This window comes from Littorina saxatilis, linkage group LG15, assembly GCF_037325665.1.
Source record: "Littorina saxatilis isolate snail1 linkage group LG15, US_GU_Lsax_2.0, whole genome shotgun sequence".
NCBI classification, from domain to species: domain Eukaryota; kingdom Metazoa; phylum Mollusca; class Gastropoda; order Littorinimorpha; family Littorinidae; genus Littorina; species Littorina saxatilis.
Window position 1 is genome coordinate 1,852,124 of NC_090259.1, and position 22,277 is coordinate 1,874,400.

At 42.7% G+C, this 22,277-nt stretch overlaps 2 protein-coding genes across 4 annotated transcripts in view; one reads left to right on the forward strand and one right to left on the reverse strand.

Annotated features, from left to right (window-relative positions):
• The window catches only part of LOC138948184 (sodium/mannose cotransporter SLC5A10-like), a 77,227-nt gene extending 70,018 nt beyond the window's left edge, over window positions 1-7,209 (forward strand). The window contains exons 15-22 of the mRNA XM_070319684.1: window positions 649-2,645; window positions 2,802-2,879; window positions 3,036-3,074; window positions 3,777-3,815; window positions 4,167-4,283; window positions 6,002-6,040; window positions 6,314-6,352; window positions 6,739-7,209. Coding sequence (XP_070175785.1) covers window positions 649-857 — 209 coding nt within the window. The 3' untranslated portion in view covers window positions 858-2,645; window positions 2,802-2,879; window positions 3,036-3,074; ... (3 more) ...; window positions 6,314-6,352; window positions 6,739-7,209. The remainder of the gene's footprint in view (window positions 1-648; window positions 2,646-2,801; window positions 2,880-3,035; window positions 3,075-3,776; window positions 3,816-4,166; window positions 4,284-6,001; window positions 6,041-6,313; window positions 6,353-6,738) is intronic.
• Window positions 7,210-7,336: 127 nt separating this feature from the next.
• LOC138948187 (L-fucono-1,5-lactonase-like) overlaps window positions 7,337-22,277 on the reverse strand; it is a 57,349-nt gene continuing 42,408 nt past the window's right edge. For 2 of the 3 annotated variants that reach the window (XM_070319692.1, XM_070319690.1), the window contains 2 exons: window positions 9,383-9,449; window positions 7,337-9,001 (listed from right to left, as the gene is read on the reverse strand). In XM_070319692.1, coding sequence (XP_070175793.1) covers window positions 8,813-9,001; window positions 9,383-9,449 — 256 coding nt within the window. In that variant the 3' untranslated portion in view covers window positions 7,337-8,812. The remainder of the gene's footprint in view (window positions 9,002-9,382; window positions 9,450-22,277) is intronic. The other variant, XM_070319691.1, reaches the window with a different exon arrangement.

A 22,277-nucleotide genomic window follows, 5' to 3' on the forward strand; every position in this document is an offset into this window, starting at 1 on the left:
GTGTGTGTGTGTGTGTGTGTGTGTGTGTGTGTGTGTGTGTGTGTGTGTGTTTCTTGTTTGTTGATTCTCGATCCAAAATAATTTCATATTATTCTTTATCATTATACCTGGTTCCAAAAGCAAACAGATATGATATATCTGGATTAAAAACAAGCTCAGAAAGTTAAAAAGAATACAAAAAAGCGCGCTTCCCTGTGAAGCGCTATACTGGCTTGTCACTTCAAGCCATAAGCGAGCCTGCCTCGCATAATCGACAAAGCTATTGTCGTGAAATGCAGTACGCTCAGTATCATTCTGTGAGTTCGACAGATTGACAAAAATGTAGTAATATCGCTTCACGCGACTTGTTTTATATCCAGTGCTGTTACTCGAGTTTTCACCACTAAGCCTCACTTGTCTTCCAATATTTGTTTCAAAAACCAAACTATCATGGAACCGCCGGCTTTCAGTTCTGGTTCTGAATGATGATATATTATTCAATATTTGTTTCAAAAACCAAACTATCATGGAACCGCCGGCTTTCAGTTCTGGTTCTGAATGATGATATATTATTCAATATTTGTTTCAAAAACCAAACTATCATGGAACCGCCGGCTTTCAGTTCTGGTTCTGAATGATGACATAATCATTATTCAATATTTGTTCCAGAAACCAAGCTACCGTGGAACCGCCGGCTGTACAACATTGTGTGCTGTTACTCGAGCTTCACGCCGAAACGCATGACGAAGGCAATGGAAGAAGAAGAAGCGCTGAAATACCGCGGCAAGGGAGAGAAGCCCTGGATCCGCAAGTTCCTCGACTTCCTCGCCATTTTCATTATGGCCTGGACCGTCTTCCTCATCGCATTTTTCGGTTGATTGTGGTGGTGTTTTTTTTATGGTTGATTTGGGGGGAAGGGAGTTGTAGTTTCTTTTTTTGTGGTGGTGTTTTTGTTTTGTTATTATTATTATTGTTATTATTATTGTGATCATTTGTATGCGCCTAATCTAGATATAGCCCTAGGCGCTTACATATTAATTTCTGCCGTTTGAAATGGATTTTTTTTACAGACAGACAGACAAACAGACATCTTGTTATGCTTTTAATTCGAACTCTTGAAGACAGGTTTCTGCACTATCTGTCATTGATGAGGGACAAGTTTTATTGCTTTTGGTTGCGAGGCGTGTTCTAGTTGTTCAAGTTGCTTTGTAGTTACATTGTTTGTGGAAGTGTTTGTAGAAGAGTTTGTTCTGGGAGTGTCTTCCCCGTCCAATGTTTTGCTTGATAAGGAATTTTTGTATTTTTGTGTGTGTTATTTCTATCATGGGTGAATGCACTGTTTTGTATGGGTCAGAGTTTGTGGAGCTATGTTCAGATTATTTAAGATGTTTTCAGTTCGTTTTTAATCGTTTAAATAAGATGGAAGGAGATGGGGAGGTTCTTTCTGCATTTGTTTGTTGTTATTCTTTGTTGTTGTTGTTGTTGCTGTTGTTGTTGTTGATGATGGTTTATGTGTTTGTTTGGGTGTTGTTGTTGTTGCTGTTGTTGTTGTTGTTGGTTTATGTGTTTGTTTGGGTGTTGTTGTTGTTGTTGTTGTTGTTGATGGTTTATGTGTTTGTTTGGGTGTTGTTGTTGTTGTTGTTGTTGTTGTTGATGGTTTATGTGTTTGTTTGGGTGTTGTTGTTGTTATTATTGTTTATCTAAGGGGTCTTGAGGGGGCGGGAGGGGAGGAACAGGAGGAACCCTAACCCTAACCTTAATCTTGAAGCTTTCATCACAGTGAGGGGAGGAACAGGAGGCTGTTTTATGTCCTTAATCTTGAAGCTTTCATCACAGTGAGGGGAGGAACAGGAGGCTGTTTTATGTCCTTAATCTTGAAGCTTTCATCACAGTGAGGGGAGGAACAGGAGGCTGTTTTATGTCCTTAATCTTGAAGCTTTCATCACAGTGAGGGGAGGAACAGGAGGCTGTTTTATGTCCTTAATCTTGAAGCTTTCATCAAAGTGAGGGGAGGAACAGGAGGCTGTTTTATGTCCTTAATCTTGAAGCTTTCATCACAGTGAGGGGAGGAACAGGAGGCTGTTTTATGTCCTTAATCTTGAAGCTTTCATCACAGTGAGGGGAGGAACAGGAGGCTGTTTTATGTCCTTAATCTTGAAGCTTTCATCACAGTGAGGGGAGGAACAGGAGGCTGTTTTATGTCCTTAATCTTGAAGCTTTCATCAAAGTGCATGCCTCTTAGCAATTTTTGTTCGTCCTCCTTTCATTCTCATAAATATTCGTCTCTGCTTTCGTTTCTTGTTCTTGTTCTTGTTCGAGGACTCAGTAAAACAATTTTGCTCCGAAATGGTGCTAGTAAAGTGTTTGTTAAAACGTAAGTTTCTGACAAGAAGAGAAACCCCGCTCAGATGAATTCTTTCAAAACATTCCAGTCTGATTAATATCACTTATGACGTAGGTGAGTCGCTTGAGCATTGACTCTTCCTGTTGTTTCTGTGTACGTTTACCTCATGTAAACTTTTGTCTGCGTTTTCTTAACTGACGGAAGTATTGTTATGGTCACGTGAAATAAGCATTTGCTTGAGTTCGTGTCCTAGCTGCATTTTTGTCAATTGTTTCATGTCATGTTTTTTTTAATAAAATTGTGTTTAAACCAAGTGACGGAGGTGGGACCCAGATAATTGTGTTTAAACCAAGTGACGGAGGTGGGACCCAGATAATTGTGTTTAAACCAAGTGACGGAGGTGGGACCCAGATAATTGTGTTTAAACCAAGTGACGGAGGTGGGACCCAGATAATTGTGTTTAAACCAAGTGACGGAGGTGGGACCCAGATAATTGTGTTTAAAGCAAGTGACGGAGGTGGGACCCAGATAATTGTGTTTAAACCAAGTGACGGAGGTGGGACCCAGATAATTGTGTTTAAACCAAGTGACGGAGGTGGGACCCAGATAATTGTGTTTAAACCAAGTGACGGAGGTGGGACCCAGATAATTGTGTTTAAACCAAGTGACGGAGGTGGGACCCAGGTAATTGTGTTTAAACCAAGTGACGGAGGTGGGACCCAGATAATTGTGTTTAAAGCAAGTGACGGAGGTGGGACCCAGATAATTGTGTTTAAACCAAGTGACGGAGGTGGGACCCAGGTAATTGTGTTTAAACCAAGTGACGGAGGTGGGACCCAGATAATTGTGTTTAAACCAAGTGACGGAGGTGGGACCCAGATAATTGTGTTTAAACCAAGTGACGGAGGTGGGACCCAGATAATTGTGTTTAAACCAAGTGACGGAGGTGGGACCCAGGTAATTGTGTTTAAACCAAGTGACGGAGGTGGGACCCAGGTAATTGTGTTTAAACCAAGTGACGGAGGTGGGACCCAGGTAATTGTGTTTAAACCAAGTGACGGAGGTGGGACCCAGGTAATTGTGTTTAAACCAAGTGACGGAGGTGGGACCCAGATAATTGTGTTTAAACCAAGTGACGGAGGTGGGACCCAGATAATTGTGTTTAAACCAAGTGACGGAGGTGGGACCCAGATAATTGTGTTTAAACCAAGTGACGGAGGTGGGACCCAGATAATTGTGTTTAAACCAAGTGACGGAGGTGGGACCCAGATAATTGTGTTTAAACCAAGTGACGGAGGTGGGACCCAGGTAATTGTGTTTAAACCAAGTGACGGAGGTGGGACCCAGGTAATTGTGTTTAAACCAAGTGACGGAGGTGGGACCCGGGTAATTGTGTTTAAACCAAGTGACGGAGGTGGGACCCAGGTAATTGTGTTTAAACCAAGTGACGGAGGTGGGACCCAGATAATTGTGTTTAAAGCAAGTGACGGAGGTGGGACCCAGGTAATTGTGTTTAAACCAAGTGACGGAGGTGGGACCCAGATAATTGTGTTTAAACCAAGTGACGGAGGTGGGACCCAGATAATTGTGTTTAAACCAAGTGACGGAGGTGGGACCCAGATAATTGTGTTTAAACCAAGTGACGGAGGTGGGACCCAGGTAATTGTGTTTAAACCAAGTGACGGAGGTGGGACCCAGGTAATTGTGTTTAAACCAAGTGACGGAGGTGGGACCCAGGTAATTGTGTTTAAACCAAGTGACGGAGGTGGGACCCAGGTAATTGTGTTTAAACCAAGTGACGGAGGTGGGACCCAGGTAATTGTGTTTAAACCAAGTGACGGAGGTGGGACCCAGATAATTGTGTTTAAACCAAGTGACGGAGGTGGGACCCAGATAATTGTGTTTAAACCAAGTGACGGAGGTGGGACCCAGATAATTGTGTTTAAAGCAAGTGACGGAGGTGGGACCCAGGTAATTGTGTTTAAACCAAGTGACGGAGGTGGGACCCAGATAATTGTGTTTAAACCAAGTGACGGAGGTGGGACCCAGGTAATTGTGTTTAAACCAAGTGACGGAGGTGGGACCCAGGTAATTGTGTTTAAACCAAGTGACGGAGGTGGGACCCAGGTAATTGTGTTTAAACCAAGTGACGGAGGTGGGACCCAGGTAATTGTGTTTAAACCAAGTGACGGAGGTGGGACCCAGATAATTGTGTTTAAACCAACTGACGGAGGTGGGACCCAGATAATTGTGTTTAAACCAAGTGACGGAGGTGGGACCCAGGTAATTGTGTTTAAACCAAGTGACGGAGGTGGGACCCAGGTAATTGTGTTTAAACCAAGTGACGGAGGTGGGACCCAGGTAATTGTGTTTAAACCAAGTGACGGAGGTGGGACCCAGGTAATTGTGTTTAAACCAAGTGACGGAGGTGGGACCCAGGTAATTGTGTTTAAACCAAGTGACGGAGGTGGGACCCAGATAATTGTGTTTAAACCAAGTGACGGAGGTGGGACCCAGATAATTGTGTTTAAACCAAGTGACGGAGGTGGGACCCAGGTAATTGTGTTTAAACCAAGTGACGGAGGTGGGACCCAGATAATTGTGTTTAAACCAAGTGACGGAGGTGGGACCCAGGTAATTGTGTTTAAACCAAGTGACGGAGGTGGGACCCAGGTAATTGTGTTTAAACCAAGTGACGGAGGTGGGACCCAGATAATTGTGTTTAAACCAAGTGACGGAGGTGGGACCCAGATAATTGTGTTTAAACCAAGTGACGGAGGTGGGACCCAGATAATTGTGTTTAAACCAAGTGACGGAGGTGGGGCCCAGATAATTGTGTTTAAACCAAGTGACGGAGGTGGGACCCAGATAATTGTGTTTAAACCAAGTGACGGAGGTGGGACCCAGGTAATTGTGTTTAAACCAAGTGACGGAGGTGGGACCCAGATAATTGCAAGGCCCCGCCGTCTGGTCTTTCTGTTTCTTGGTTTTGACACTTAGGGTTAGGGTTAGGGTTAGGGTTAGGGTTAGGGTTAGCCCTAGCAAGTGACGGAGGTGGGACCCAGGTAATTGTGTTTAAACCAAGTGACGGAGGTGGGACCCAGGTAATTGTGTTTAAACCAAGTGACGGAGGTGGGACCCAGGTAATTGTGTTTAAACCAAGTGACGGAGGTGGGACCCAGGTAATTGTGTTTAAACCAAGTGACGGAGGTGGGACCCAGATAATTGTGTTTAAACCAAGTGACGGAGGTGGGACCCAGATAATTGTGTTTAAACCAAGTGACGGAGGTGGGACCCAGGTAATTGTGTTTAAACCAAGTGACGGAGGTGGGACCCAGATAATTGTGTTTAAACCAAGTGACGGAGGTGGGACCCAGGTAATTGTGTTTAAACCAAGTGACGGAGGTGGGACCCAGGTAATTGTGTTTAAACCAAGTGACGGAGGTGGGACCCAGGTAATTGTGTTTAAACCAAGTGACGGAGGTGGGACCCAGATAATTGTGTTTAAACCAAGTGACGGAGGTGGGACCCAGATAATTGTGTTTAAACCAAGTGACGGAGGTGGGACCCAGATAATTGTGTTTAAACCAAGTGACGGAGGTGGGGCCCAGATAATTGTGTTTAAACCAAGTGACGGAGGTGGGGCCCAGATAATTGTGTTTAAACCAAGTGACGGAGGTGGGACCCAGATAATTGTGTTTAAAGCAAGTGACGGAGGTGGGACCCAGATAATTGTGTTTAAACCAAGTGACGGAGGTGGGACCCAGGTAATTGTGTTTAAACCAAGTGACGGAGGTGGGACCCAGATAATTGTGTTTAAACCAAGTGACGGAGGTGGGACCCAGATAATTGTGTTTAAACCAAGTGACGGAGGTGGGACCCAGGTAATTGTGTTTAAACCAAGTGACGGAGGTGGGACCCAGATAATTGTGTTTAAACCAAGTGACGGAGGTGAGACCCAGGTAATTGTGTTTAAACCAAGTGACGGAGGTGGGACCCAGGTAATTGTGTTTAAAGCAAGTGACGGAGGTGGGACCCAGATAATTGTGTTTAAACCAAGTGACGGAGGTGGGACCCAGATAATTGTGTTTAAACCAAGTGACGGAGGTGGGACCCAGATAATTGTGTTTAAACCAAGTGACGGAGGTGGGGCCCAGATAATTGTGTTTAAACCAAGTGACGGAGGTGGGACCCAGATAATTGTGTTTAAACCAAGTGACGGAGGTGGGACCCAGATAATTGTGTTTAAACCAAGTGACGGAGGTGGGACCCAGATAATTGTGTTTAAACCAAGTGACGGAGGTGGGACCCAGATAACTGCAAGGCCCCGCCGTCTGGTCTTTCTGTTTCTTGGTTTTGACACTTAGGGTTAGGGTTAGGGTTAGGGTTAGGGTTAGCCCTAGCAAGTGACGGAGGTGGGAGCCAGGTAACTGCAAGGCCCCGCCGTCTGGTCTTTCTGTTTCTTGGTTTTGACACTTAAATTTATGTAACCTTAATTCAGTTCAAAACTTTCCTTTTCGCGTTCAGTGCTGTTGTTTGCATTTTGTTGCGAATTTATAATACAATTTACAAAGACATAATCATAAGCACACCAGTGTCTTGTGAATCATCAAGATAACATGTACATGTCTCCCGCTTATAACGTTAAAGATTCCGTTGCTGATTTGCACATGTTTTAGTCGGATTTTGCATTATTGTACACTGGATGAATATATGCGGATCTGATTATGTACTTTGTAAGTTTCAGAAGAACTTTGTATACATATATTGAGAATATCACAATTGTGTTTGTTTGACTTGAGCATTGCAGCTCATTGTTTTATTCGAATAAATATCAATTATACAGCCAATATTTATATGAACAATAAAAGAAATCCTGAATTTGAGTAGTTCATGTGTCTCGTATATGTCTTCAGTCACGCATAGTCTGAAGATGTGTATAACCTGAAGATACATGGTGTATGGTTAGTACCTCACACACACACACACACCACACCACACACACCACACACACACCACACCACACACACACATACACACACACACACACACACACACAGCGTAGTACCTCTACCTGGTTGCCACGTCTGTTGGTTACAAACTCCATAGCCTAAAGCCAAATATTACCTGTGCCACGTCTGTTGGTTGCAAACTCCATAGCCTAAAGCCAAATATTACCTGTGCCACGTCTGTTGGTTACAAACTCCATAGCCTAAAGCCAAATATTACCTGTGCCACGTCTGTTGGTTACAAACTCCATAGCCTAAAGCCAAATATTACCTGTGCCACGTCTGTTGGTTACAAACTCCATAGCCTAAAGCCAAATATTACCTGTGCCACGTCTGTTGGTTACAAACTCCATAGCCTAAAGCCAAATATTACCTGTGCCACGTCTGTTGGTTACAAACTCCATAGCCTAAAGCCAAATATTACCTGTGCCACGTCTGTTGGTTACAAACTCCATAGCCTAAAGCCAAATATTACCTGTGCGAAGTCGACTTCGTGAAGTGTACTTTATGAAGCTCGCTGCACGAAGCTTTGGCACTGAATTTTTGGACAGAAAAAGACTTCGCGGCTTACCTAAGGACTTCGCGGCTTAACTAAGGACTTCGCGGCTTAACTAAGGACTTCGCGGCTTAACTAAGGACTTCGCGGCTTACCTAAGGACAGCCTTAGCACCAAAATAAGTCAAAGTTCACAAACGAAATACATCAGTCTGACAATCGATCTTATGACGTAGATGAAGAAAGCAAATCAAGTTTAAGTGACGTCACTCCGCAACCATGGTATTACTGAATCAACGGTTGCGTTGTGTTCATAGTTATGGTAAAATTACACCCACAGGCCATCCCAGCATTGGAACCAGGAGGCAGTAATTCTAACAAAGATAACTTGCAAGGCATCTTCAGAACCAGGAGGCAGTAATTCTAACAAAGATAACTTGCAAGGCATCTTCAGAACCAGGAGGCAGTAATTCTAACAAAGATAACTTGCAAGGCATCTTCAGAACAAAAATGTATACATATATAGCACTCACTATCAAAAACGTGTATACCAACAATGACATATCACAGAATCAACGACAAAAACAAATTCAGCGTGTTTGTACTTTTTGCTGCTCAGGATAACAAAGAATTGACTTCAGCTTCTTCGATATTATGTTTCTGTCAAAAAATAAAATTATACAAGTAATAATATGTTTGGTGTCGTATTTTCTCTCACCTGGGTCAATAGCATAGCACAGCATAACATGGCATAGCATATCATATCTTAGCATAGCATACCATAGCATATCATATCTTAGCATAGCATATCATATCTTAGCATAGCATACCATAGCATATCATATCTTAGCATAGCATACCATAGCATATCATATCTTAGCATAGCATACCATAGCATAGCAAACCATAGCGGGACACAGAAGGACTATAAGGACTGATGTCTGCAGAGAAGCCAGTATATGGTTAACACACATTCTTCATATGTTCATAATTTGAGACCGTAAAACTTCATAGCGTTTTCTCTAAAAATAGCACGTTCGTTGCCAGGCGACAGCTTTCTGACCAATCGGAGCATGATGTTGAAGACGTCTTTGTATGATGCATTTGCCAGGGTGCAAACTGGCCAATCAGAGCCAAACATACATCGGCCGGGTCCGAAACAATCCAGAATGTGCTGCAAAATGATAAAGAAAATACTGTGTTGTTGTTGTTGTTGTTGTTGTTGACATTTACCTAATGATTTAAATTCATTTGAAAAAAAATTCTCCAGTTTCACGACTTCAACCACAGACTCCAAAACCATTCCGTCTGCCATCAAAAACGAGAGAGAGAGAGAGGGGGGGGGGGGGGCAAACAGATATCGTTTTAACATAACCAAAGGGACCTTTCAAATAGGTTAACATGCCTAGCCAGTTTTGTAAAGTGCAGAAGGCTTCTGTATTTGTATAAATATAAAATAGCTTAAAAACTAAAGGCAATAAAGAGAGAGGAATATAGAGACGGAGACAGGCACACACAACACATCTGTTGCATTCCTTGGCTAACAATAGTGTACCTTCACATAGAGTTCAAACTGCTCTTCCTTCCAGTTAGTTAGGTCAGCTTCTGTCACCAGTCCAGACCTGCGTCATAGAGAACAGCTAGCTTTACTAGCCTTCACATAGAGTTCAAACTGCTCTTTTTTTTCTCTTTTTACACTAAAAGGATCGAATACAAACTCTCCTCTCTTTCTTTTGCCGTCGTTTCTGGTTCTGCCCCAGAATACTTCTCAGAACTCCTCAATCTCTACACCCCCTCTCGTCAGCTTCGCTCCGCCGCCGACACTCGACTCTTCCGACTCCCCACAGTGCAAACAAAGACATGTGGCGAGAGGTCCTTCGCCTATCAAGCCCCTGTGACCTGGAATAGATTACCTCTGCCTCTCAGACACACAGATTCTCTCACTACATTCAAGACAAATCTCAAAACACACCTCTTTCAGCGCAAGTGATTTTCCCTCCAGCATCTCCCCACCCACCCCATCCCGCCCCACCTCACCCCCTACCTAGTGCCTAAAATAACGCGTATATATATTTTCTGCGCTTTGTGTCAGCACTGTCTGTGTGTGTGTAAATAGTATTATTCCCCCCTCTGCTTCTTTACCTCTGTAAACTTGTAGGGGTAGTTATTTTTCGATAATGACCTAGCAACCAAACAAATAACGACCCAGCAACAGCCTGAATCCTCGATAGTGCAATGGGTTGAGAGGTTGTTCTGTTTCGGTACTACTTTTTGCGACTGAAAAGTTCCGAACGCTCTAATGTACGAAGTATACATCTCTGGAGCAAACAATACAAACATACCGCATTTAAATTAACAACTACAGGCCTGAACACATGAATCTCCATATAAAATCCATGAGTTCGGTTGTTTTCTGAATCTCATCTCCCGTGCTCAAGCCGTTCATCACAAGCAATTTCCCAAGGCAAGTAACTCATACTTTGTCTAGCGACAAGAGTAGTTCCCCTTCTTTTCACTCAGTTCCTTCGACAACAGACTGCAATCCGACGGTCAGTTTTCAACAATATTTCATTTAATAAACAGATCACACGCAACCAAATGCACACATCTCATCAATTTAAACAACATAAAGGGGTTTCATACACTATTTTCCCCAGAAAACTGAACTTCATACAGTTTTTAACGTTGGAACACGGGTGCAAAAGTTCGTCTGCTAGTCCCATTTGACGAAAAAACATTATTCTAAGCGATACCAAAACATATACAGAACACACAATATCTGCCTTTGCCGCCACAGCAGAATAACAGCATATCTGTGTACTTGATTTTAGCCCAAAATAGGAAAACTGACAAGAAGTGTTAACAGAATGGAATGATTTGCACGGAACTATACAACCGCGCATTAATCGATCGCCTGCGCAGGTTGACTGGTTGAGAGAATAGGATTCGATCAAACTTTCGCAAAAAAACTCCTCTTTATGTGGAGGACGGGAAGTAACCTCGTCAAAGACGTATAGGTCAGAAGGTTCCGAGTTGTTTCCCTTCTTAATTTCCTTTTTTATAGTTCCCAGCATTCTTAGCGGGACGCTACTTTTGTCTTCGAGAGAAGAACAGCTTGATGTAACTAAGAGTTGTTTTTGGCTTAGGAGTCCAACTCCAAGGTGAGTTGAAGGGTTTTATTTGGCAGGGTTGTTTCTAAGAATCTAAGTAACATATTCCTATGTTTGGTTTATTGTGTTTGTTGGTTTTTTAGTAAGAAATATGTATAATCATAACCGGTCGCTGTGAAGCTAATTTGCGCCATGTTGTTCTGTGTGTGCAGGCATGTGGTGGGTCTCTGTTTGGGTCGGTTTGTCAGTCGTGAAGAGTCTTTTGTGAAGTCATTAGTATTGTCAGTTTGTGAGTTGTCTATGTAATCTAGTGTTCCTTTTAGTCTGTGAATCTTTAGAGACCTTATATTGGTTTTAGTGTTAGTTTTTTTTGAGTGCTAACAGCAGTCCTGAGTTTGAACTTTGATGAGAGAATAGTTGTCTCCCTTGAGATAGATTACAGAAACGGTTGTTATTTGTTTAGAGTTAATAAATGTTGTAAAGGTTAACGTTTTGGTTGTGAGTTTTTGTAGTTTAGTTTAATCTTAAAATACTTTCATCTCTTTCTGTTCATTCATTTTCACTCTTTGACTTTGTCTCAGATACACACTCAACAAGCATACATACACACTAATTCATATACACACAGATTGAGCAGACACGCACATAAATACTCAACACTTTTATTTTCAATAGTGGTGGTAAAGTCCAACCGCTATAAATGGCGTCGTCCCGACAGGATTCGATAGGTATAGTGTAGGGTGGAGTTAGAAAAAGAAAGAAGAAAAAAAACCAGTGTATTTGAAGTTTGGAAAGAATAGTCTTGTTTAGGTTTTGTGTTTAGTGATAGGATAGTGGGTGTTTAGTTTTTGTTTAGGGTTAGAGTGTTTAAGTCCTGTTGTGTTGTATTTGGTGTTGACCCACCACATTGGCCACTGTTATGGAGTTGGACTACGGGACCGCTTGAGGGTGGCTGTCCTGGAGCGTGGGCAACGACAGAGCTGGGAGGCTGGACCACTTGCAACTGTTATGGAGCTGGACCACGTGACCGCGTGAGGGTGACTGTCCGAAGCGGTGTGCAGCAACAGAGCTGGAAGGCGGAACAACCTGCAACGTGCAGAGGGTGACTGTCCGAAGCGGTGTGCAGCAACAGAGCTGGGAGGCATCATTTGTAGTTGAAGAGTGTGAATTGTTTTTAAAAGGAAAGAAACACAAACTTTTAAACGTTTGGCGTGCCGGCCAATGCGTAAAAATGATGATGGATGAATGATGTGTGAGTGAGCATATATTTGGACATTTTATTGGACTTTTCACACAGAACAGTGATTTGCATACTTTACATGTTTTGAGATTTGTCAGAATAGTCATAGATTGATAGAAACGTGCTAACAACATGTCATTGTTCCCAGATACCCCAATGATGCAGAAGATCAAAACAGAACAGTTGTCGACTGATCCACTTGAAGGTAATCTGAAGCCTTTGAAACCCGGGTTTGGGAAGGGAAGAATGTTTGGTCGCTTGCCAGCTGATAGTGGTAGTCCCGGTCATGTCTCAGTAGTGGTCCCACAGAAGAGGAAGATAAAAGAAATTTAGTGGAGAAACTGATAGGGACTATGGTCTAACAGAGTTTATCGAAGAGGTTGAAGCAGCCATTCCTACAGGACCCCGCTACTTTTGTGTTTTCTCACTTGGAAGGTAGAGCAAAAAGGGAGGTAAAAACCTGTGGAGTTTCATATCAGTCAGTGGATGATATCTTGGCTATCTTGAAAGAGGCTTTCGGTGATAAAAGGCCAGTGTCTGTCGTGTTGAGAGCTTTCTCAGAAAGGGTGCAGGGAAAAGATGAAAATGTTCACGAGTACGCTAGTGAACTCTTTGAAAAATTCCGTGCTTTGAAAGATAGGCAGAAGGAACTAGGTCAGTCGGTCAGTGAGGAAGCACTCTTGTGTGATCACTTTGTCGAGGGTTTGAAGGATAAGCGTCTCGTGTGGGAGATGAAAAGAGAGAAATCCAAGGTCAGCTTTTCGGTGTTGAGAAAAACAGCACTAGAGTGGGAGGAAATTCATGATGCCCCAACCCCGAAACATAGAATTAGGGCAGACGTTAGCGAGATCATTGATGGTCATGGGTCTGCTAGTTGTGATGTTGTAGGACAGGTCAATCCGCAAACTGGAGCGACACAGTCAGGTTCCACTGTTCCGTCGGCTGATGGACAAAGAAGGCAGCAGAGAGGCTTAAACTCTCGAGGGTTTCATTTTGAGTGGACAAATGATGGAAAGCCGATTTGTGCTTGTTGTAAGGGCATTGGCCACATGAAACGGGTATGCCCGAACGCAGTAGCAGGACCGAAGACGCAAGATTTAAACCCAAACCCGTCGCTGTAGAGAGCCATATTGGTGACGGAGAGGACAAAGAAGGCTCCACTTTTTGGAAACGCTTAGTTGGAGGTAGACCCGTTGTCTCGGTAGAGATAGGAGGAGTTAGACTTGAAGGACTCTGGGATACAGGATCACAAGTCACTATTATCAGCGAGACGGTTTACAGGGAACACTTTCAGCAGAGTAGTCTGGTTGAAAATGCGGATTTCATCAGACTGGTAGGCGCGAATGGTTTGGCTATTCCTTATTTGGGGTACATCATTCTGGACATAAAAGTGGGAGGTCAGGTTCTCAAGAATAGAGGGGTTTTTGTTAAGAAAGATGCGTCATCAGCGGCTGCTGTGATTGTGGGAACCAATGTGATTGCGGACGTCAAAGGCATTCCAGAGGTCAACATGAAAATGCCCAGGGTGGTAAAAGACTGTCGTCAGATTGTTCGATTACCTAAAGATGGGGTACATATCCCAGCTAGATCGATTGTCAGTGTTGTTGTCCCTGGGAAGCGTGGGAAAGATGAAGATCATGATGAAGAGTTGGTGATTGAACCACTTCATAACCAGCATAGCACAAAGTTCATTGTAGCACAGACACTTGTTAGTGGAGAACAATGGCAGATTCCGCTTGTCAATTTGAGCGACGAAGACATTTTCTTACAAGGAAGAACACCGATAGGTACAGTTCACTCAGTGCAGAACATTGTTGTTCAAGAAGTTCTTGTTTGTCAAGAAGATGATCAGATTGTAGTAAGTCAGGCACAAGCAGAAAGCAAGCAAAAAGAAAAACAAAACATTCAGATTGATCTTTCGGGAGCTGACTGTACTGAAGAAGAGAAAGAACAGTTGAGAAGTGTGTTGTTAGAGTTTGCAGATACACTCTATCAGAACGACCTTGACGTAGGATATACGACTAAGGTGAAACATACCATCCCGGATGATGATGTGCCGGTGGCACAAGCCTTTCGTAGAATACATCCGAATCAACTTGACGAGGTACGAAAACACATACAGCAGTTGATGGAGAAAGAGATCATACAACCGAGTTCATCACCTTATGCTGCGCCGATAGTGTTAGTTCGCAAGAAGAACGGTGAACTCCGGATGTGTGTCGATTATAGAAGACTGAATGCAAAAACACGTCGTGACGCTTTCCCATTACCGAGAATTGAGGAATCACTGGATGCGCTTCATGGAGCTCGGTTTTTCACTTCGATGGACTTAGTGTCAGGCTATCATCAAGTGGCGATGGAAGAAAAGGATCAGCACAAGACGGCATTCACAACCCCGTTTGGTCTATATGAGTTTCGTAGAATGCCATTTGGGTTGTGCACGGCTCCTCAGACTTTTCAGCGTCTCGTTTCATCAGGGATGAATGATTTACTGTTCCAGATACTCCTGGCGTATCTTGATGATATCCTCGTTTTCAGTCAAACGTTTGAAGAACACCTTGAGAGGCTGCGGAAGGTTTTGTCACGTTTGAGAGAGCTGGGGCTCAAGCTCAATCCAGCAAAGTGCAGGTTCTGTCGAAGATCAGTTCAGTACTTGGGTTACGTCGTTTCAGATCAGGGCATTTCGACAGATCCCGAAAAAATCAGGGTTGTAGAACAGTGGCCAGTACCAAAAACCTTGAAAGAGTTGAGATCATTTCTTGGTTTCGCGTCCTACTACCGCCGGTTTGTTTCTGGATTCTCTAAGCTTGCTGGTCCATTGCATTCGTTAGTAGGTCAAATGTCACAGATGGTCAAAGAGAGAACTAGAAACGGTCCAAATCTTGGTGATGGTTGGACGATAGAGTGTCAGAAAGCATTCGATGCTTTGAAGGTCGCGTTGACAACAACGCCCGTGCTTGGCTATGCTGACTATAGCCAACCTTTCATTTTGGAGACAGACGCAAGTTTGCATGGTTTAGGTGCCGTGTTGTCCCAAGACCAAGGAGGCAAACGTAGGGTGATAGCTTATGCAAGCCGCACACTCCGGCCTACAGAGAAAAACAGTCACAACTACAGTTCAATGAAAATTGAACTGTTAGCGCTCAAATGGGCCGTTACAGAAAAATTTCGTGGGTACTTGTTGGGGTCCAAGTTCATAGCGTATACAGATAACAACCCCCTGAGCTACCTTTCCACTGCAAAACTTGGAGCTGTAGAGCAGAGGTGGGCAGCGCAGTTGTCTCTCTTTGACTTCCAAATCAAATACAGGTCATGGCAAGGAAAATTCTAACGCCGACGGTCTTTCGAGAAACCCTGTAGACAATGAACAGGTTGATGATGAAGAAGAAGTTGTGGCTGCAACAGTTGCCACCGGGTCGACTGAAATTCCTTCAGAGATTAGGTTCAGTAGCCATGAAGTCACAGTTGCGATGACAGGACTAGACTCTAGTGATGGTTCTAGTGAGACTTTGCCAACCAGTGATGGAAAAGTCATGTCGGATAGTGATTACAACCACGAAGCATCTCAGGCACTACCGTCAATCACACCAGAAGAGTTGAAACTTGCACAAGAAAAAGATCCCGAGATAGGAGTCATTCTTCAGTTTTGGAGAAAGGGTCAGTGCCCTAGTCAGGAAGATAGGACCGGACGTGGGTTGTCTTTTGGTACTTTGTGTAGACAGTGGGACAGATTTCTTGAGAAGGACGGTTTGCTATTCAGGAAGATTTGTCATCCTCACACAAAAGACACGGTTCTACAGCTCGTGTTGCCCAAACAGCTTCGGCAGGCGGTGTTTGAGTCAGTACATGCGACAGGACACCAAGGAAAGAAGAGAACAGCACAACTTTTGCAGGAGCGTGCATATTGGCCAGGAATGTTTGCAGATGTGGCACGCTGGGTGAAGTCGTGTACAAGATGTTCGTTTGCGAAAATGCCGAACACTCGGTGTCAGGTTCCCATGGGTCATTTGTTGGCTTCGAAGCCTTTGGAAGTTTTAGCGATGGACTTCACCGTGCTGGAAAAGTCGTCGGACGGTCGTGAAAATGTATTGGTGTTGACAGATGTTTTCACAAAATTTACCGTTGCCGTGCCGACTAGAGATCAGAAGGCCACTACTGTCGCTAAGGTTCTAGTGAAAGAATGGTTCCAGAAGTTTGGGATACCAGCTAGAATTCACTCCGATAGAGGCAGAAACTTTGAGGGTGAAGTGATTAGAGAGCTTTGCACATTGTACGGAGTCAGCAAGTCGCGCACGACCCCATACCACCCTCAGGGAAACGCACAATGCGAGAGGTTTAATCGCACGTTACACAACCTGTTACGAACACTACCACCAGAGAAAAAGAGACGTTGGACAGAAAATCTGTCAGAGGTTATCTATGTGTATAACTGTACCCCTCATGCTTCCACTGGGTTTAGCCCGTTCGAACTTCTGTTCGGTCAGAAACCTAAATTGCCAGTCGATTTCCTTTTGGGGATAAGCCAGAACGAGAAAGTTCAGAGTCAAACGGACTGGGTTCGTACACACCAAGAACGGTTAGCCACTGCACATGATACCGCCATGAAAGCTTTGAAACAGGCTGCTACAGAACGTAAAGCTCGACATGATGGTAGGGTGAAAGCAGATGATTTGAAAGTTGGAGATCTCGTGTTGTTGCGAAGCCATCCGTTAGGTCGAAACAAAATCCAGGATCACTGGAAGCAAGAGAAATTTAGAGTCACTAGAATCCCGGATTCTGATGGTGCACCAGTTGGCATCAAATCTGAACGTGGAAGTGATGTGAAATATGTCAGCAGACAGGAGATAAAGAAGTGTGAAATACCTGTCCCTGCTCCTCGTACGAAACCTGTACGACTACCTACATTTCAACCCCCTGAATCCTCCGGATCAGAACCGGAACGGTCAGAATCAGACTCCTCAGAATCTTCAGAATCCCCCGAAAGGCCGACACCACGACGTAGGCCGAAGAGAGTTAATGCAGGAAAACACTCAAATATGCACAAACTGCCCAAGACAGTTGTGGCTAGGACTAGCCGCCGAGATGACGTTGCATCTCAGATGATACAGACATTTCAAGTTATGATGGAAAAATTGTTTGATTAAGACTGTCTGTTATTGGTAGTAGTGTTAAAGGGTCATTCTGATGACCACATGTGTAAATAAGTTTATTCTAAGTTTAAATTTAGAGTTTAAAGTTCTTATTGTTCTTATCCACAGTAAGAGATGTTAGAGGTTTTACTGTCATGACTGTTTAGTCTTGCTCGGTATTGGAACTTTGAGTCTTAAAGGGCCTTGTTCAATAGTGGTCAGGTATTGGCTTGATTAGTCTTGATAAGTAATGGTGGTGTAATTGCTTACTTTATGGTGTAGACAGGACTTTCCGTAAAGGTAGACATCTCTCGGGTTTCACTGAAGGTGTTAGCAACAGGAATGTAGTATTGTAGTAAGAGTTGGATTTTGATGTTATGAGTGTTGGTTATTATAAATGTGTTAATTTGTGTCATGTCGTTCGGAGCCGACATAATTAAGCTGGGAGGTATGTGGAGGACGGGAAGTAACCTCGTCAAAGACGTATAGGTCAGAAGGTTCCGAGTTGTTTCCCTTCTTAATTTCCTTTTTTATAGTTCCCAGCATTCTTAGCGGGACGCTACTTTTGTCTTCGAGAGAAGAACAGCTTGATGTAACTAAGAGTTGTTTTTGGCTTAGGAGTCCAACTCCAAGGTGAGTTGAAGGGTTTTATTTGGCAGGGTTGTTTCTAAGAATCTAAGTAACATATTCCTATGTTTGGTTTATTGTGTTTGTTGGTTTTTTAGTAAGAAATATGTATAATCATAACCGGTCGCTGTGAAGCTAATTTGCGCCATGTTGTTCTGTGTGTGCAGGCATGTGGTGGGTCTCTGTTTGGGTCGGTTTGTCAGTCGTGAAGAGTCTTTTGTGAAGTCATTAGTATTGTGAGTTGTCTATGTAATCTAGTGTTCCTTTTAGTCTGTGAATCTTTAGAGACCTTATATTGGTTTTAGTGTTAGTTTTTTTTGAGTGCTAACAGCAGTCCTGAGTTTGAACTTTGATGAGAGAATAGTTGTCTCCCTTGAGATAGATTACAGAAACGGTTGTTATTTGTTTAGAGTTAATAAATGTTGTAAAGGTTAACGTTTTGGTTGTGAGTTTTTGTAGTTTAGTTTAATCTTAAAATACTTTCATCTCTTTCTGTTCATTCATTTTCACTCTTTGACTTTGTCTCAGATACACACTCAACAAGCATACATACACACTAATTCATATACACACAGATTGAGCAGACACGCACATAAATACTCAACACTTTTATTTTCAATAGTGGTGGTAAAGTCCAACCGCTATATTTTCTTTGAATAACTGAAGAAAGGAGGAATAAAGAGGTTACACGCCTCGTCTCAGTGATTATAAAAAATAATGGTGGGGTGATCTGCCCCTGGCTACCAACGAGCAGCGAGATTTTGAGCTCTCACTTTTTTCATCCAAAAGTTCTTCATTCGTTCCTATATGATGGACATTCCAGGACTACCAGTCGCCTTAGAGTCAGTTCTGCAGACTCTGGCCATGAAGTGCTCCCTGTCTTCATGGGACGTGCACGGCAAGGGGAAAACAACGACACTCGTCTTGAGATGGGACAGTGACTCAGCATCCGCCATTGGGAAACCCGAACCAGTCACTTTTGCACGCTACCGACGCAAGTCACCGAGCGAACTCAGGCGAGACACGCAGCGTGCGGCGACAAGACAACATCAGGTCAAAGGTCAGTCACACGACGTAAACATAAACAGTGACAGCATTACAAGTGTGGAACAAAACGCTGAGTCCGGTGTTGTTGACAATGTGTTTGAGACCCCACCCAGTCAGACGGCACAGCGCCCTGATTACAACAACACCGACAATTACACGCAGGAACCGCCTGATTCTGCAATGGATCAAGACCCTGACACAGATAAAACGTTGTGTGACACCAGCGACACGGATTCAGAGAACGACGAGTTCCTTCAGTATTGGGAAGATCGGCGCGATACTGTAACCCATTATTTGTCTTCACTCAAGCCTAAGGAAAGAGAGGCAGTCTTAGAGTGTGCCGTGACACCTGTTGTGAGAAAAGTTGTCCTTGATCATCGCTATGGACACCACTGTCTGTATGCATTGACTGACCGGATGGTGTTTCAGTATGGACTGAGAGAAGGTGTTGTGGACAACTGGTTTTATTTTACTGAAGAAACTGAAGACACTGATCTACAATACAGCATTATCCTTAGCTGTCTCAGACGATGGTGCGATGTTGACCCGCTTAGGTACGCCGATCAGATAGAAAGAATGAAACAACACATCGAGGCGTGTTGCCATGTCATGCTAGACTGCAGTGGCACACAGTGATGGTAAGCCGACCACGCCTACATAACACGCCTGACGCTGCTGACGGACACGGACTTCACGGACTTCACGTTCCACCAGGAACACTCTTCTTCGTTGACCCAGATCTACACTATTCGCTTTGTTGAACTTTCCCCCTGGAACGCCGAAGAAGAAGAAGAAGAACTTTCCCCAACTGTGCCTTCGTGAAATATATATCGAGAAAAAACTCTGTTGACAAACAATCGAACAATCAACAATAACATGGCATACCATGCTATACGACTAACGATACACATGTTATCGTTGTCCTGTCGCGTTTCGTTCTTTTTCATTTTCTTTTCTTTTTTCCTTTTGCTTGTTTTGTCTTGTCGAAAAGGTTGTAAGCTGAAAGAATTATAAATAAAATTTAAAAAAAAAAAATTAAAAAAAATAAAAATAAAATAATGGTCTCAGTTCGCGGTCATGAAAAAGCTCGCTAAAGCTCGCATTTTTCATGATCCGCTAACTTCGACCATTATTTTTGATAATCACTGAGACTCGGCGTGTAACCTCTACTTGTTGACACGTTTTTATACAGAAGCCTTATGTGGTTCTTGTGCCTAGGCTGTGTATTGGATTGTCATTGTATGCCTGCATCATTAGTTGTCAGTAATTATTACATGTGCTGATTGTTCTCTTTGCCTGCGCGCGTATAGTATGTTGGTTATGATTGGTCATAGTATGTTTGTTTATGTTTGGTCGTTATCTTTGCCTGTGCGTGTATTGTATGTTTGGTCGTTTTCTTTGCCTGTGCATGTATAGTTTGTTGGTTATGTTTGGTCGGTTTCTTTGCCTGTGCGTGTATAGTATGCTTGGTCGATGTATGTATTGTAAAGCGCTAAGAGTAGACATTTTTCTAGAATAGCGCTATAAAAGTTTGCATTATTATTATTATGTGTGTGTGTGTGTCTGTGTGTGTGTGTGTGTGTAGAGTGATTCAGACCAAACTACTGGACCGATCTTTATGAAATTTGACATGAGAGTTCCTGGGAATGATATCCCCGGATGTTTTTTCTTTTTTTCGATAAATACCTTTGATGACGTCATATCCGGCTTTTTGTAAAAGTTGAGGCGGCACTGTCACACCCTCATTTTTCAATCAAATTGATTGAAATTTTGGCCCAGCAATCTTCGACGAAGGCCGGACTTCGGTATTGCATTTCAGCTTGGTGGCTTAAAAATTAATTGATGACTTTGGTCATTAAAAATCTGAAAATTGTAAAAAAAATATTTTTTTTTAAAACGATCCAAATTTCCATTTATCTTATTCTTCATCATTTTCTGATTCCAAAAACATATAAATATGTTATATTCGGATTAAAAACAAGCTCTGAAAATTAAAAATATAAAAATTATTATTAAAATAAAATTTCCGAAATCGATTTAAAAACAATTTCATCTTATTCCTTGTGGTTTCCTGATTCCAAAAACATATAGATGTGATATGTTTGGATTAAAAACACGCTCAGAAAGTTAAAAAGAATAGAGATAAAGAAAAGCGTGCTATCCTTCTCAGCGCAACTACTACCCCGCTCTTCTTGTCAATTTCACTGCCTGTGCATCGAGCGGTGGACTGACGACGCGCTTGCTGTAAAAATGCAGTGAGTTCAGTTTCATTCAGCTTGACTAAATGTTGTAATTTCGCCTTACGCGACTTGTTTTTTTTTATCTCAGTTGCATGCAGGCAGCTTCAACCCTTTCTTTTTTGCCTCTTTTTTTTTGTTTTTGTTTTTTTTGTTTTTGGCGGTGAGCATATCCTTCTTCATTGGTCTTTTTTTTTTGTTCAATGAAATTTTAATTTTGTTTTCTTTTTCATTACAGGTTACATTTCCATTAAATTACTTTTTAATTCAACAACAATCTAACTAAGGACAATGGGGATAAACCTTTCGTAGCGCAAGTTCTTGTTGAAATACAATTTCCAATGGAATATGCGATTTCGTTTTCTTAACTTTGCTGATGCACATTTTTGCTATCAATAAAACATGGTTAATTAACGCTGATTCCTGACATTCTTCGATTCCGAATAATACATCTGTAATAGACAATAAGCAAGCCCGACCTGTCAGACTGTTCAACATTTTTTCAATATAAGTCCAACACCTTCTAATTCGGGGACACTCATAGAAAAAGTGTTCCATGACATCCAAAATATGTGGGCACTCGTTACAGTTTTTTGTTCGACTTAAGGGAAAGTCGCCAATCCTGGAACAGTCGGCCAACTTGGAACACCTCAATATGCGATCAACGGGGAACAATTCATAAACAATTGTTTTGCAGAAATGTCCAGTGACATTCCTTGATATTATTCCAGCAAAAAAAATGACTACCGCGGCAAAACAAAAAAAATGGTACGGTTTTTAAACTTTTCTTCCTTCTCAATCAATCAATAAAAAAAAAAAAGTAAATTTTAAGGGGCTTATTGTCCGTCAGGTCTTAATTGCCTATATTGGACATGAATTGGTTTATACGATTCGAGTTTTTACGCCCTCACGGCTTTTGATGTTTGCGTGTTTAGGTGGTATCAGCCATCTGCACTTATGGTAGAATGACCAAGATCTTTAACGTGCCATTGTGGTGACACGGGGGTGGGAGATGGATACCGTCTCTGGGTCTGCACATAAAGTTGACCCGTGTCCGTCC